General features: G+C 40.2%; 1 protein-coding gene across 2 annotated transcripts in view; it reads right to left on the bottom strand.

Annotated features, from left to right (window-relative positions):
• Nucleotides 1-9,866: 9,866 nt before the first annotated feature.
• Nucleotides 9,867-13,354, bottom strand: part of LOC139380842 (protein disulfide-isomerase A5-like) — a 55,823-nt gene continuing 52,335 nt past the window's right edge. Inside the window, exons 17-18 of one of the 2 annotated variants that reach the window (XR_011628473.1) lie at nucleotides 11,485-12,726; nucleotides 9,867-11,289 (exon numbers count right to left, since the gene is read on the bottom strand). Coding sequence is in view for 1 of the 2 variants with exons in the window: in XM_071123942.1 (XP_070980043.1) it covers nucleotides 12,655-12,726 (72 nt within the window). In the remaining variant the exon portion in view is untranslated. Of the gene's footprint in view, nucleotides 12,727-13,354 lie in introns of both variants that reach the window. The other variant, XM_071123942.1, reaches the window with a different exon arrangement.

The following is a 13,354-nucleotide window of genomic DNA, read 5'->3' as shown; positions in this document are numbered from 1 at the left end:
GCGGCGCACAATTGGCCCAGCGTCATCCGGGTTAGGGTTTGGCCTGGATAGGCTGTCATTGTAAATAAGAATTTGTTTAACTTACTTGCCCAGTTAAATAAAGGTAAAATACAAAAATAAGGTCGCGAAAACCTACCGGTTCCGAGTGGAAAATGCATCTACTTATTTTTTTTCGATAGAAATAATGCACTGTAATTTACAATTTGAGAAGATCTATTGATAAGCACTAGATAGATAAGTAATCCGTTGGAGAAGGAGATTGCAAATCCACATAGCAATTGTTTTAAATTATTTTCCCTTGAGCCGAATATGAAACCAGCCATATGGAGGCATACTGAAAATCATATCAACATGACATGTATTGCGGCCCCTTTTCCACAGTGAAATGGGATATAAATAGCTGTGCCATTATTCAGGATTCTAATTGTGTGCCCTCATGATTTGTGTGGATGAAATTTGGAGACCCAATCTATATCCTTCTGTAGGGCTGAACCTGCCGAGTTTATGGCTTTAGAATGTTTTGATTATATGCCCGCGCTTTTCTACATTTTATTTTACAATTTGTATATAGTTAAATATTAGCCACTATCGGGAGGTACCGTCAGTAATACCCGCATAGATTTACTTTTGCATCCTTCTATTCCATTCGCCATTCTTTCCTATGTCACATTCTTGTAAATTGTTCCTGGGGGTCCCTAGCATTAGTGGATCATATAATGTGCAATCATTTAGGACCTATTTGAATCATCATATAACTCCGACCACATTTAGCAGATTAAACCTGGAGGCTGGCGCACAGTTCACCACGACTGGACCGTTGTCATACACCATGATTAGTGAGAATTAGGGTAGATTTATAGGATTATTGTTCAACACCTATTGTACACTTTTTTTCAACATTCCAATATTTAATGGATTTAACTTAAATATGACAACTTTCAGGATGAATCAAACCCCTGCATTTTGTATTCCTAAATATACAGTATTAAGTGCGTAAAGGCTCTCCAAACCATTTTCTTTAATGATTTATGCATACGTTCCTAACCCTAAAATGTGCCTAAATAATCTACAAGATAAGAGTATTTTTAAAGGTCCATCTGTAGTCAGCAGATGCAGCTGCCCTGATCAACTTCCCATTATAGGAAAAGTCACATGCAATAAGTAATTGTAGCGATGACACAATTGTCTTAATATTGAATTGTGTCTATTTATGACATTTTATGATACGGGTCAGTTGGAGCGTACAGTCTGATTCAGACTCCTCACACACAATATGATTTAAAAAATAATTGTTCATGCCCTCGCCTATGCAGACCTTAAACTCATCAGTATTGACAACAAAAGAAATGTGATTTCATGGATAAAAACACATATTTTTGGCATTCTTATTAACATTTCAAAAAAAGGCCTATTTAATAGTTTCAATTGCATGTAGTAGCGTTTAAAGTCCTTTGGGTGGCAGTAGCGAGCAGGCGTTAACCCTGGAGTCTATTTGAGACTTGAACGTTGAACCTTGAAATTACAGATGACAAGTGTATTAAACAAACCCATTGCATTAAAAATAGAGGCAGTCAGACTTTTGGATGACAATTTTTACTTTGTTTAAAAAACATAAAACAGTGTTATTGATGACAACAGCCCAACAATTGACCAAAAATAAAAAAGGATCAGCCCAACAACAAATAATCCGTTAGCATAGAGGGCGTCAACGCAGAAGTGAGCCTGGCCCAATCCAAAATGCACAATCATCCCCTAAAACCTATGCACTTTCAGAGATCTGAGATGATTTGACAGGTGTAATTAATCTGGTAATAGCTCCACCTTTCCACCATAGGTTGAAGTTGTGTAACCTTTATTTAACTAGGCAAGTCAATTAAAAACAAATTCTTATTTACAGTTACAGCCTACCTGGGGAACAGTGGGTTAATTGCCTTGTTCAGGGGCAGAACAACAGATTTTTACAGCCCTGGGATTTGATCCAGCAATCTTTATGGTTACTAGCCAAACACTCTAACCACCAGGCTACCTGCCACCCCAAAGTTATACAATCAAATCCTCTCAGATCTCCACAAGTGCATATGGCGTAGGTGGTGATTTGAAAAGTGATCCTGACCATAGAGATAGAGGACTCCAGCCATTACCACGAGCTTGTCCTCCCCAATTAAGGTGCCACCAACATCCTGTGCTGTCAAGTAATCTCAGAGCTCCACAAGGGCATACGTTTTAGAGGACGATTTGGGTTTGGTACAGCCTCTCCACGTTTAACATGACACCCTCTACACAAACTGTTTTTTTTTGCCACGTGTCTGGATCCCAACCAGTCATATATAGTATCCATCAAAGCAACATTCGCAATTCAAATTCTGGGAATTTCATTAGTTTGGAAACTCTCACATTAGACCTCTTTTAGGGTGGTAGCACATTACTGCCATCTAGTGGATGAAAAAGTGTACAACATGTGTTATTCTGTAAAATGTTATAATTCAGCCATATTTGAGACTTGACGCAAAATGAATGATACTAACTCCAACCCCTGTCCGATTTAAGAATATTGGATACCTTATTGTACATACAGTACAAACACAAGTAAGCATAACAATATAGCCAGTGTCACAATTTATCTAAAGTGCTTTACCTTAACATTTTATATAGGGGTGGCAGGTAGCCTCATGGTTAGAGCGTTTGGCCAGTAACTGAAAGGTTGCTAGATCGAATTCCTGAGCTAACAAGGTAAAAATATGTTGTTCTGAACAAGGCAGTTAACCTTCTGTTCCTAGGCCGTCATTGTAAATAAGAATTTGTTCTTAACTGACTTGTGTAGTTATAAATAAATAAATAACAGGCCTAAAAATGGGAAAGGCTAGCTGAGATGGATGGTGACTGCATTTAGCCAGATGTGTAAAGACAAAGTAATATCATAATCTCATTTGTGACCGACCGGCTCGATTTGGTCTGGTGTAGCAAAATGCAATTTCTTTTTTAAAATATTGGATGAAAGTAGAAACTCCTAGGTAGAAAATGGTATATCTTTTTTTATTTTTTATTTATTTAATTTTTACCCCTTTTTCTCCCCAATTTCGTGGTATCCAATTGTTGTAGTAGCTACTATCTTGTCTCATTGCTACAACTCCCGTACGGGCTCGGGAGAGACGAAGGTTGAATGTCATGCGTCCTCCGATACACAACCCAACCAGCCGTACTGCTTCTTAAAACAGCGCGCATCCAACCCGGAAGCCAGCCGCACCAATGTGTCGGAGGCCACACCGTGCACGCACTGCGCCCGGCCCGCCACAGGAGTCGCTGCAAATGGCTAGCAATGCAAATGGCTCTGAGATACAAATAATATTACTACACAGATCATACACGTAACGTTAGCTAGCGAGCCAGACCGCTAACGTTAGCTAGCTAGCTAGCTAACAGTACGCTTTAACTTGCAATGAAAACTTTGACAAAATTTGAAACATATAATATCTGAAAATGTAGCTAGCTAGACTCTCTTACCTGTATACACGGATTAACATTTCTTCCTCCTGGTCACGGTTGCCCTTAGTTTGAAGATGTAATCCGGAGACAGGTGTTTTATACAACATTCTTCTGTGTGTTCTCTTTTCAACTACCTCCACATATTTGCAATCAAACACCATAATTTTCTCCATCTCCTTAGCTATCATACCCTGCTTCCACCTGACATTCCATTGATTTCAAAACTCGGTCCTCCAGAAAGTGGGGAGCATTAGCAGCACTTTTGCAGTTCTTCATGATATCTTTAAAAAAAAGCTGCATTAAAATGGATTAACTACACATACTGAGCAGCTCATGTTATAGACAGAAGTGTGCTACATGGCAGGCTAATCCGAACTTATCTCTCGGCATGTCCAGCCCATCCATTATCTCAGCCAATCATGGCTAGCGGTAAGGTTTCTGTCTTTTTCTGTGGCTAAACCAACAATTGTATTTATATTTACTGATGGCATACACGTTTGCTATTAAGGGACACGAAAGTTCACATGTTCCAGAAAGCATTTCTACCAAAAGACGCATTTTGATCAAAAATGTATGTTTACATTCAAATGCATCTCCTGTGAAGTAGTGACGCACGCCTAGTTTCCTGAAGCGAGTCTCCCTTTGTCTTAGCTTGTAAAATATTATATATCACAGGTCAAATACAGCAAATACATTCACTTGTATTACTCATCAAGATAAGGGGAGAGGGAGTTTCTTCAATTTCTTCCCTCCATACAAATGCCAACTGTCAACTTTCAGTAAAAACCACACTTGAAGCAAATTTAAACATTTAATTAAACCGATTCAATCAAAGGGCAGTTGAACAAGAGTGAGCAAAGTTTAGTATGAGGGGGATATGGCAGCCTGGCTGCATAGGATTGGTGCCAACAGAAAAACAACTTCCCCTAATGTATCCTGGAGAGAAAGAGGGGGGAAAGAAAGCATAGGCCAGCTGAGGAATCATACACATTTGGTGAGAGGGACACAGTATTTAAAGACACAGGTAACAAGTATATAGCCTGATGATGTGGACAACCATTCACAGGCAAACAATTTTAAAGTGTTTAGGGACCATCTATAGGTAATACCACATGACATGAGAGAAATGGTGACGCACCTTGAGAGCTTAATGCAAAACAGGAAGAGGAAAGAAGGGGCGTTCCTTGAAGGACGTAGATGGGTCTCAGCTGAAGTCCAAGAAGTGTCCTGTCCAGTTGTCCCTGAAACAGGCCTGCAGGTGCCATCAACAAGCCTACATACCATCTGTGAGTGAACATTGTCAAGACAGAGAGAGAGAGAGTTACCTGATCATTTTCTCACAGCATGAAAATAATAATGCAGCAACTGGAAATGTGAATTATTGTGTGGGTTATAATTCATTGACATTTCTGTAATGGCAAAATCAAGTATGACGTTTTAACGTGGAAATTACACACTTTAGAAGCCTTTTTAAACCTTGAACACGCTACACGTCTGTATTTTCTGCAACAGGGTGATCAAATTAAGATCCTACACCTGTATACATTCAGAAAAGTAGAACAATTGTCACAGTAGTCACATTCATAACTGAAGAGTGTAGTCTAGCCTGCCTTTCAGTGAGCAGGAAAGGATGTTGGAGAAGGATATCCATACCAATAAAAAAGGTAAATTGAAGTTATTGTACTGGCTGATGTAACTACATGAAGTTCACAATGATCTGCTCAGATGCCATACTGTGCCCCTGTGGGACATTCATTTTGAAGGCATGTATGAATAACAACTGCAAGGACAGACATTGACTGACAGGCTGACACACACGTCACAGTTACAAATAGTAGCTAGCTAGAAATGGCAAAACATTTTATAAATATATATATATATATATATCTATATTTCTAAGAAAAGGAAAGTAGACAATGAATGTAGGATGTTCCAGCAAGAGTGGACATCAAATATTTCTTTATTGAGGTATCAGGGAAAGCAGTGTGCTAAGTATGCAAAGAGAGCATCACTGTCTTGAAAGACTAAAGCTTGTCCCAACACTTCCAGACGAAGCATGCAGAGAAATGTAGGAATGTGTCTTCTGAGCAGAGGGCAAGTGCATCGAAAGAAAAGCAGCAAGGACTTTTTACAAAACTGCATTCAGCAAATGACGGAATTGGGAGAGCTAGCTATGTACTGTCCCACAAAATTGCTAAACATAGCAAGCCATTCTCCTTGGATGAGAGCAGAGATGCACGTGACACGGAGCAGTTGTTGATGTTCTGACGAGGCAAAACCCCAGACTTTGAAATGACAGAGGAGCTTGCTTCAGTGCAGTCAATGAAGAGCACAACCAGGGGGAAAGATTTATTGGAGGTGGTTACTAAGTGTGTGGCAAAGCTGGGACTGAGTTTTGAAAAGTTATCCAGTGTGACTGTGCCCAAACTTGACAGGAAAAAACGTTGACCTTTTGAAAAGGACACAAGATCAAGTAGCAGAGCTGAACCCAGATCAGATTTTGTTTTCTCCTGCATTGCATTATTCAACAGGAGGTGTTCTGTAAATGTCTTCTGAAAATGAGCCATGTTGTGGATACAGTCACTAAAGTGGTAAACTTCATAAGATACAAATATTTAAACCACAGGCAGTTTGTCTCACTGTTGGAAGAGACAGAGTTGGGTCATGCAGAGCTCCCCTACCACACAAACGTGAGATGGCTGAGTTTGGGGAAGTTGCTTAAAAGGATCTGGGACCTGAAGTCGGAGATTGCTGAGTTTTTGCAAATGAAAGGAAAATGTTGATTTCTCTCAACTGCAAGATAAAGAATGGTTGGCTGATTTTGCCTTCACGGCCCTAATGTATGAACTGAATTCCAAACTACAAGGGAAGGGCCTTTTTTCACATCAGATGTACAGCCTTGTCAAAGCCTTCAAGGGAAAATTATTCCTCCTGACCCGCCAAGTAGAAGCCAACAATCTCACCCACCTTCCGACACTACTAGTCTGTTCCCTATCAGATGACCTTCTGACACTACTAGCCTGTTCCCTATCAGATGACCTTCTGACACTACTAGTCTGTTCCCTATCAGATGACCTTCTGACACTACTAGTCTGTTCCCTATCAGATGACCTTCTGACACTACTAGCCTGTTCCCTATCAGATGACCTTCTGACACTACTAGTCTGTTCCCTATCAGATGACCTTCTGACACTACTAGTCTGTTCCCTATCAGATGACACTACTAGCCGGTTCCCTATCAGATGACCTTCTGACACTACTAGTCTGTTCCCTATCAGATGACCTTCTGACACTACTAGTCTGTTCCCTATCAGATGACCTTCTGACACTACTAGTCTGTTCCCTATCAGATGACCTGACACTACTAGTCTGTTTCCTATCAGATGACCTTCTGACACTACTAGTCTGTTCCCTATCAGATTACCTTCTGCCACTACTAGCCTGTTCCCTACCAGATGACCTTCTGACACTAATAGTCTGTTCCCTATCAGATGATCTTCTGACACTACTAGTCTGTTCCCTATCAGATGACCTTCTGACACTACTAGTCTGTTCCCTATCAGATGACCAGCGGGAGAAGAATATATTGCTGCTACGAACGGTGAGTTCTCGTCATTTGAGGATTTCAAAGAGTTAGAAAATGACATGCTGTTGGTTTCCTCTCCTTTCACCTTCAATGTGGATAACGCTCTCACTGACCTGCAACTTGAGCTTATTGATCTTCAGTCTGATGCAGTGATTGGATAACTATTCAAAACATTGTCACTGACAAGGTTCTATGCATTTCTCGATGAACAAAACAACTTTCCAAAGATTAGGAGTCATGCTCAGAAGACCTATGTATGTGAACAGACGTTTTCAGTGATGAAATATAACAAGATCAGATCATCTCTTACCGACTCTCACCTCTCAGCAATCCTGCGCATATCGACGTCAGAAACTATACCAGACTTCACTGCTCTAGTCAAAGCCCATCAGAGACTTCACTCCTCACACTGATTGAGTAGTTTAAATGTAATGTTCTTTCTTGTGTTTTTGTGCATACTATACCTTGTGCACACATTCTGTCCGTGGTGCTGAATGTACAGTGTACTTCTCCCTCCGTGTAGTTCATTTCATGTTTAATAATGAAAATACCTTCCAAAAGGAGAACATGGATGTGGTTTATTTCTGTGCATGTTAAAAAAGTTAAATAAGTAGCATATCTGGACGTGATTTACAGTAGATATCTGTCAACACAGTCATACACTTGATGTAAAATCAATCCTGTAATGATTCTGGCCAGTGATGGCAAAAATATATTCTAATGTGGCCCTCCAGGGAAAATAAGTTAGCTACAGAAAGTAATGGAGAAATATTACCTTTCTGCAGCAGGTGGATCTTGCAGCAGGTTGAGGGACTAACTTACTTCCACTAGCTAGCATGACTATAGCCAGTAACCAGGTAGGGCTCGCTAGCGCAAGCCAACTTTGTTCAGTTGTTGTTGAGTTTGTTTTATTGGGATGCTAACTTCATAATAAGTTCAGAATCTTAGCTAACATGAGTATTTGTATCTTCCTGTCACACTCAGTCTAATCCTTTCTTTTTGCTTTTTAAACACCCCCCCCTAAGCCCTGTGAATACCCCTATGAGGGGTGTGTACTTCCGGGTATGAACAAAATGAAAAATGCATTTATTTGTTTTCAGTTATTCCATTTCAATGTTTTACACAAATTGGAAAACAAGTTTAATTCTGATTTTCATTTTTAAAACTCAGAAATGAAAAAACGAGCCGTTTTAAGAATCTCCATTTTGACTCGGAAATCTAAATAACGAAAACGTACATGGACCTTACCTGGGGAAGAAATCTGTTTTATAGGAGACCTAATATCATTCCAGACAGTCCTTGGGTTGCATTAACACGTAGTTCTATCGCTAATCCTCTAGGTCAGGGTTTCCCAAACTCGGCCCCCCCAGGGGTGCACGTTTAAGTTTTTTCCCTAGCACTATACAGCCAATTAAAATCAAAGTTTTCTGAGTTGATTATTTGAATCAGCTGTGTAGTGCTGGAGCAAAAAAACTAAACGTGCACGCCTGGGGGGCCCCAGGACAGAGTTTGGGAAACGCTGCTCTAGGTTAATTTCCTCATACTGTTTGCAACCCTCCTTTCAATACAAAGGATTGTGACCAGCCAGGAGAAAATGCCCTGCTCCCACAAAAATCCTCCCAAGTGAAATTGTGATTGAGTGGGTTATCTAGTCCTGCACTCTAAGGCATTAATCAGCTAGCTACTGCAGTTGTACGTTGTATCCCACTGAGCAAAAAGTGTTGAATCAACATTGTTTCTACGTCATTTCAACCCCCCAAAATCACTGCCATTTAATTGATATGGAAAATGTATTGGATTTTCAAAAAGTTATACATTTAAGGGCATTTCCTATTTTTTCACCCAACGTCTAACCTAAATGAAATGTCATGGTGAATTTTTGTCAATTTAACGTTGAATTCATATCAGTTCAAACTAGATGTTGAACTGACGTCTGTGCCCAGTGGGATGCATCTACCAAGTAGGAGTATATCATAAGTACTTCCCTACACATATAGTCTTAAAGAAACCAAAGTTAAAACTGAGTCTAGGTTTTTAGACTGTTATTAGTCAAGTTTAACAGTTAAGAACTCTGTAGTGATAAAGGTTAAATAATAAAATAAGTGATACGATGGTACCTCTGCCTGAGGAGAGAGGGATTTTTTATTTAGGACATATCGCCATTCTCTTCCAGCCCAGGCTCTAGTCACAAACTCCTGGGTGTCAGTTCTGCTGAGAGCCGCTACAGGTCTATTTGTCTTCCCGACTGGATGATGGAGAACCAGGCCAGACCCCAGACAGGGGGGGTGAGAGGGTTCAAAACAGCTTTCACTAGGCCTAGGTCCCAGATCTGCCTGTGCTGTCTTGCCAAGTCCTTGTGGAATTCTAATGCCAAACGTTGTTTGGGAAACAAACAGATCTGGGACTTCACCGGTTATGTCAATCAAGCCGCTGACCCCTGATGTCAAACTCCATTTATTTAATTTCATGTTGGCTGTCCAGTGTTTCGTGTCTGCTTTGGACACGATTGCTCTGGCTGAGTTTGTAAGTAACTAAACAAAAAAAGAGATCAGCTGCAATCTGTGTTTAGGATCTCACAGGACATAGGTTGAACATACTTGCACAAACAAACTTTGGACACAAAAAAATCCCAGTCTTGGCTTTCACTATCTCCGGACTTTATGCTACATGGTATTCTTCACTATCTATAAGTAAATTGTAATACTTAGCCATTGCATTAAAGTAAAAATTAAAGGAGATTTTGCAAAGATTATAAATCATTGAAAATGAGAACATGCATAGAGAACATGACAGTATCTTGGAAATGTTTGAGTTTTTATTTTAGCAAGGTCCTCATTCGAAGGGCAAAACTGTACATATGGCTGGGCACAGAAAGTCAACCAAGGCGACAATGACCTCTATGCATAGATGTGACAGTTTCCACACAATATGAGGGCTTTGGGATGAGACAAAGGTGGTCTTTATGATAAGTTTGTCAAGTCTTTAACCATTTGATAGCACTGAGTAGGCCTTGCACTGCAGAAACAAAAGTCAAAGCAAACAAAGCAAATCATCCCAACAGAAAGAAAACTGAACATCTAAAAAAACAGCATGTGTGTCAAAATCCAGCTCCATACAGTAAAGCATTCTCCCAACGTTCTGCGATGTCGCAGCTAGTTTTGCATGATGCAGAAATGTTATGGTAACATTGATTGGAGACTGTGTTCTATGTCAGTCTGCAGTGCATTTAAGACTTTTCATTTGCAACTAATCCATTTAGAAACCCAAACAATGTACAGTATTAGTCAGTTCATTAACCCCCATCTGCACAACATGTTTTATTTAATACTTCCTGCCATTACTTCAAACAGGAAAAGTAAACTGGACCATTGATCTATACATTTTGTTAATTTTTCCATACAAGACAAATGTAAACAATTATTTTAAATGTGGAGACTCTAAACCATCCAACTGTAACGTACATTATATAACAAGCTAGTTCCCTTTAATTGTGTTTTCGCTATCCCTGAGAACCTTATTCAATAATGAAAGGAAGCAAACTCCTGAATAATAAAACACAAGTTCAGCTACAGATAGGCCTTTAAATATTTATAGCGGCGTAAGCCGGGGAGTTAAAAACACACAGCCTTAAAGTCGCCACAAAGATAATGGCTCCGGTATTGATGATGGTGCCAAGCTCGGGTGGTGTGTGTGTGTGTGTGTGTGTGTGTGTGTGTGTGGCGGGGGTGTTAAGGATGTCCATAGACTTTCTCACACACCTCTGCACTGTGAAATCTGAAGTCATCCATTTGGATGTCCTGGGACATATGGGATAACATTTCTCAGACGAGGACAGAGACACACACACACAGAGGCAATGTGCTCTTGGATTCCTGACTTTGTTCAGATGGAACTGATTTCCTGGATCTTTTCTAATCATAATCTCCTGATATTGAGCTGACTGGTTCTGATTGCTAGAGACAAAAAGGGAGGGACTGGCGCAGTCTTGTTCCTGTAGAAATGGCACATTAATGACCATATTTGGCCCCATATCTTTTCCAAGGGCTTTGTTTAGAATTGGTCTTCGATGATATCATGGAAAAACACTTGCAAGAGGCAAAACTGTTTTTTTAGACGTATCTCAGTAACACTAAAAGGAATGCAGGACAAGAGATGGGTTAGCCGACATGGAAATTATGTGCACACTTCAATGGGTCAGAAGTCTGTATGCTGTTGTGATTCTGGATGGCAGATAGCTAGCAACAATGACAAGAAGCTGCCACGTTGGGAATCATAGGTGGCTCGTTTCAGCTAGTTTTATCTTGTTCTTGATACCATGTCTCGTTTGGCAAAACATTTGCTAGGTAGCTAACCAACAAATGCAACAATGTTTTTGAGAGACAATTGCTCATTGTTCAAATGTATTTGTTTTCAACAAACAACCCCGTCTGTTGTGCCCCATAGTTGCACGTTGGTTTTGTTGCTAGACAACCAACACCTCTACAGTAAAAAATAATATCACTACGACAACAGGAGGCTTCTGTAAATCATTGACGTCTGGAGTTTAAAAAAAATGTATTTTACCTTTATTTAACTAGGCAAGTTGGTTAAGAACAAATTCTTATTTTCAATGACGGCCTAGGAACAGTGGGTTAACTGCCTTGTTCAGGGGCAGAATTACAGATTTGTACCTTGTCAGCTCGGGGATTTGAACTTGCAACCTTTTGGTTACTAGTCCAAAGCTCTAACCACTAGGCTACCCTGCAACCCCCAGGTTCAGCACAGTAACATAATAATTCTAATTTATTTGGGTCATTTTACATTTGTGTCTGATTTGTCATCTCTTTCTCTCATCGCTGACTTGGAAACACGTGGAAAAACAGAAGCACCAGGCTTCAACACACCACTATAAGAGCTTTATGTTTTAGGGCCTCGTATCATTCACTACCCTACTATCTGTCTGACTCTGCGCTGAGTGATTAGCTTTCATACATATTTATTAAAAAGGCCACAGTTTTAGCTATTAGATCCTGATCATCCTGAAACAAACCCATACCTAATAGACAGGTATGTACACAAATATTGAAAGAGTTATATTGAAACAAACAGTTGTATGCTTAGATTGTATTCCTCTTGAGGTAATGAACAAGGATGTAGTGACCGGTAGGACTGAGGTGATGGTCCCTGTGATGTACAGTACTGTAGGTGGTTTCCCCACCATCCAACCACCAGTACAGCCACCAACCAACCACACAAGAGTGGATCTGAAAGGGAGGGTCCGGTATTGCATAGATACAGTATAAGGTGTAGCTTTTCACAAATGCAGTCACAGTATTTGGGCAACATTTTCATGTTTTCTTTTGTTTTTTTTATCAAGAAAAAAAAATGGTCTCAAGTGGTCACACGATAGGTAATCCCACTGTTATTACAAAGCTGATCACATGATCGATCTATATCAGTATAAAAAAAAGCCTTTCGCTGAAACGCTGAGGTTCACAAGTCCCCACCCCGTGATGTCAGATCATGATGACATCACTAGATGTCAGTGCTAAGAGGCCCCTGTCCAGGGTCACAGTGCAACGACAGGCTCCTCACCACACCCTGCCTTAAAGCTCCTCCTTCCTCTTGCCCTGGTCCCGCCCCCGCAGGCTGCGCATGAAACCTATAAACCCCGCCTCCTGGGGAGAGGAAGACAGGAGAGGCCTGTTATAAAGATGTAGAAGTTAACGGTGTAAATGTATTATAAGGCAGAATTTATAAATACAGAAAGTATAGAAATTGTGAAAGTTGACAGATTCCATATTCAAAGGTAAGAAGGACAACAAAAGTGTATAAATTATCTTTTAGTAGGGCACTAAGACGATAACCTAGCGTAGCAGGATCAAAAGAAACACCTGAAACTACACTGAACAAAAACATAAAATGAAACATGTAAAGTGTTGGTCCCATGTTTAATGAGTTGAAATAAAAGATTGCAGAAATGTTCAATACGCACAAAAAACGTATTTCTCTAAAATGCACAAAGTTGCTTATTAGTGAACATTTCTCCTTTGCCAAGATAATCCATCCACCTGGCAGGTGTGACATATCAAGAAGCTTATTAAACATGATTACACAGGCGCACCTTGTGCTGGGGACAATAAAAGTCCACTAAAATGTGCAGTTGTATCACAACACAATGCAACGGATGTCTCAAGTTTTGAGGGAGTGTGCAATTGGCATGCTGACTGCAGGAATGTTCACCAGCTCAGGACCTCCACATCCTTCTTTTTCACCTGAGGGATCGTCTGAGACCAGCCACCTGGA

The sequence above is a fragment of the Oncorhynchus clarkii genome, chromosome 22 (assembly GCF_045791955.1).
Source record: "Oncorhynchus clarkii lewisi isolate Uvic-CL-2024 chromosome 22, UVic_Ocla_1.0, whole genome shotgun sequence".
Classification (NCBI taxonomy): Eukaryota; Metazoa; Chordata; class Actinopteri; order Salmoniformes; family Salmonidae; genus Oncorhynchus; species Oncorhynchus clarkii.
This window is presented reverse-complemented; position numbering and strand designations above follow the sequence as displayed.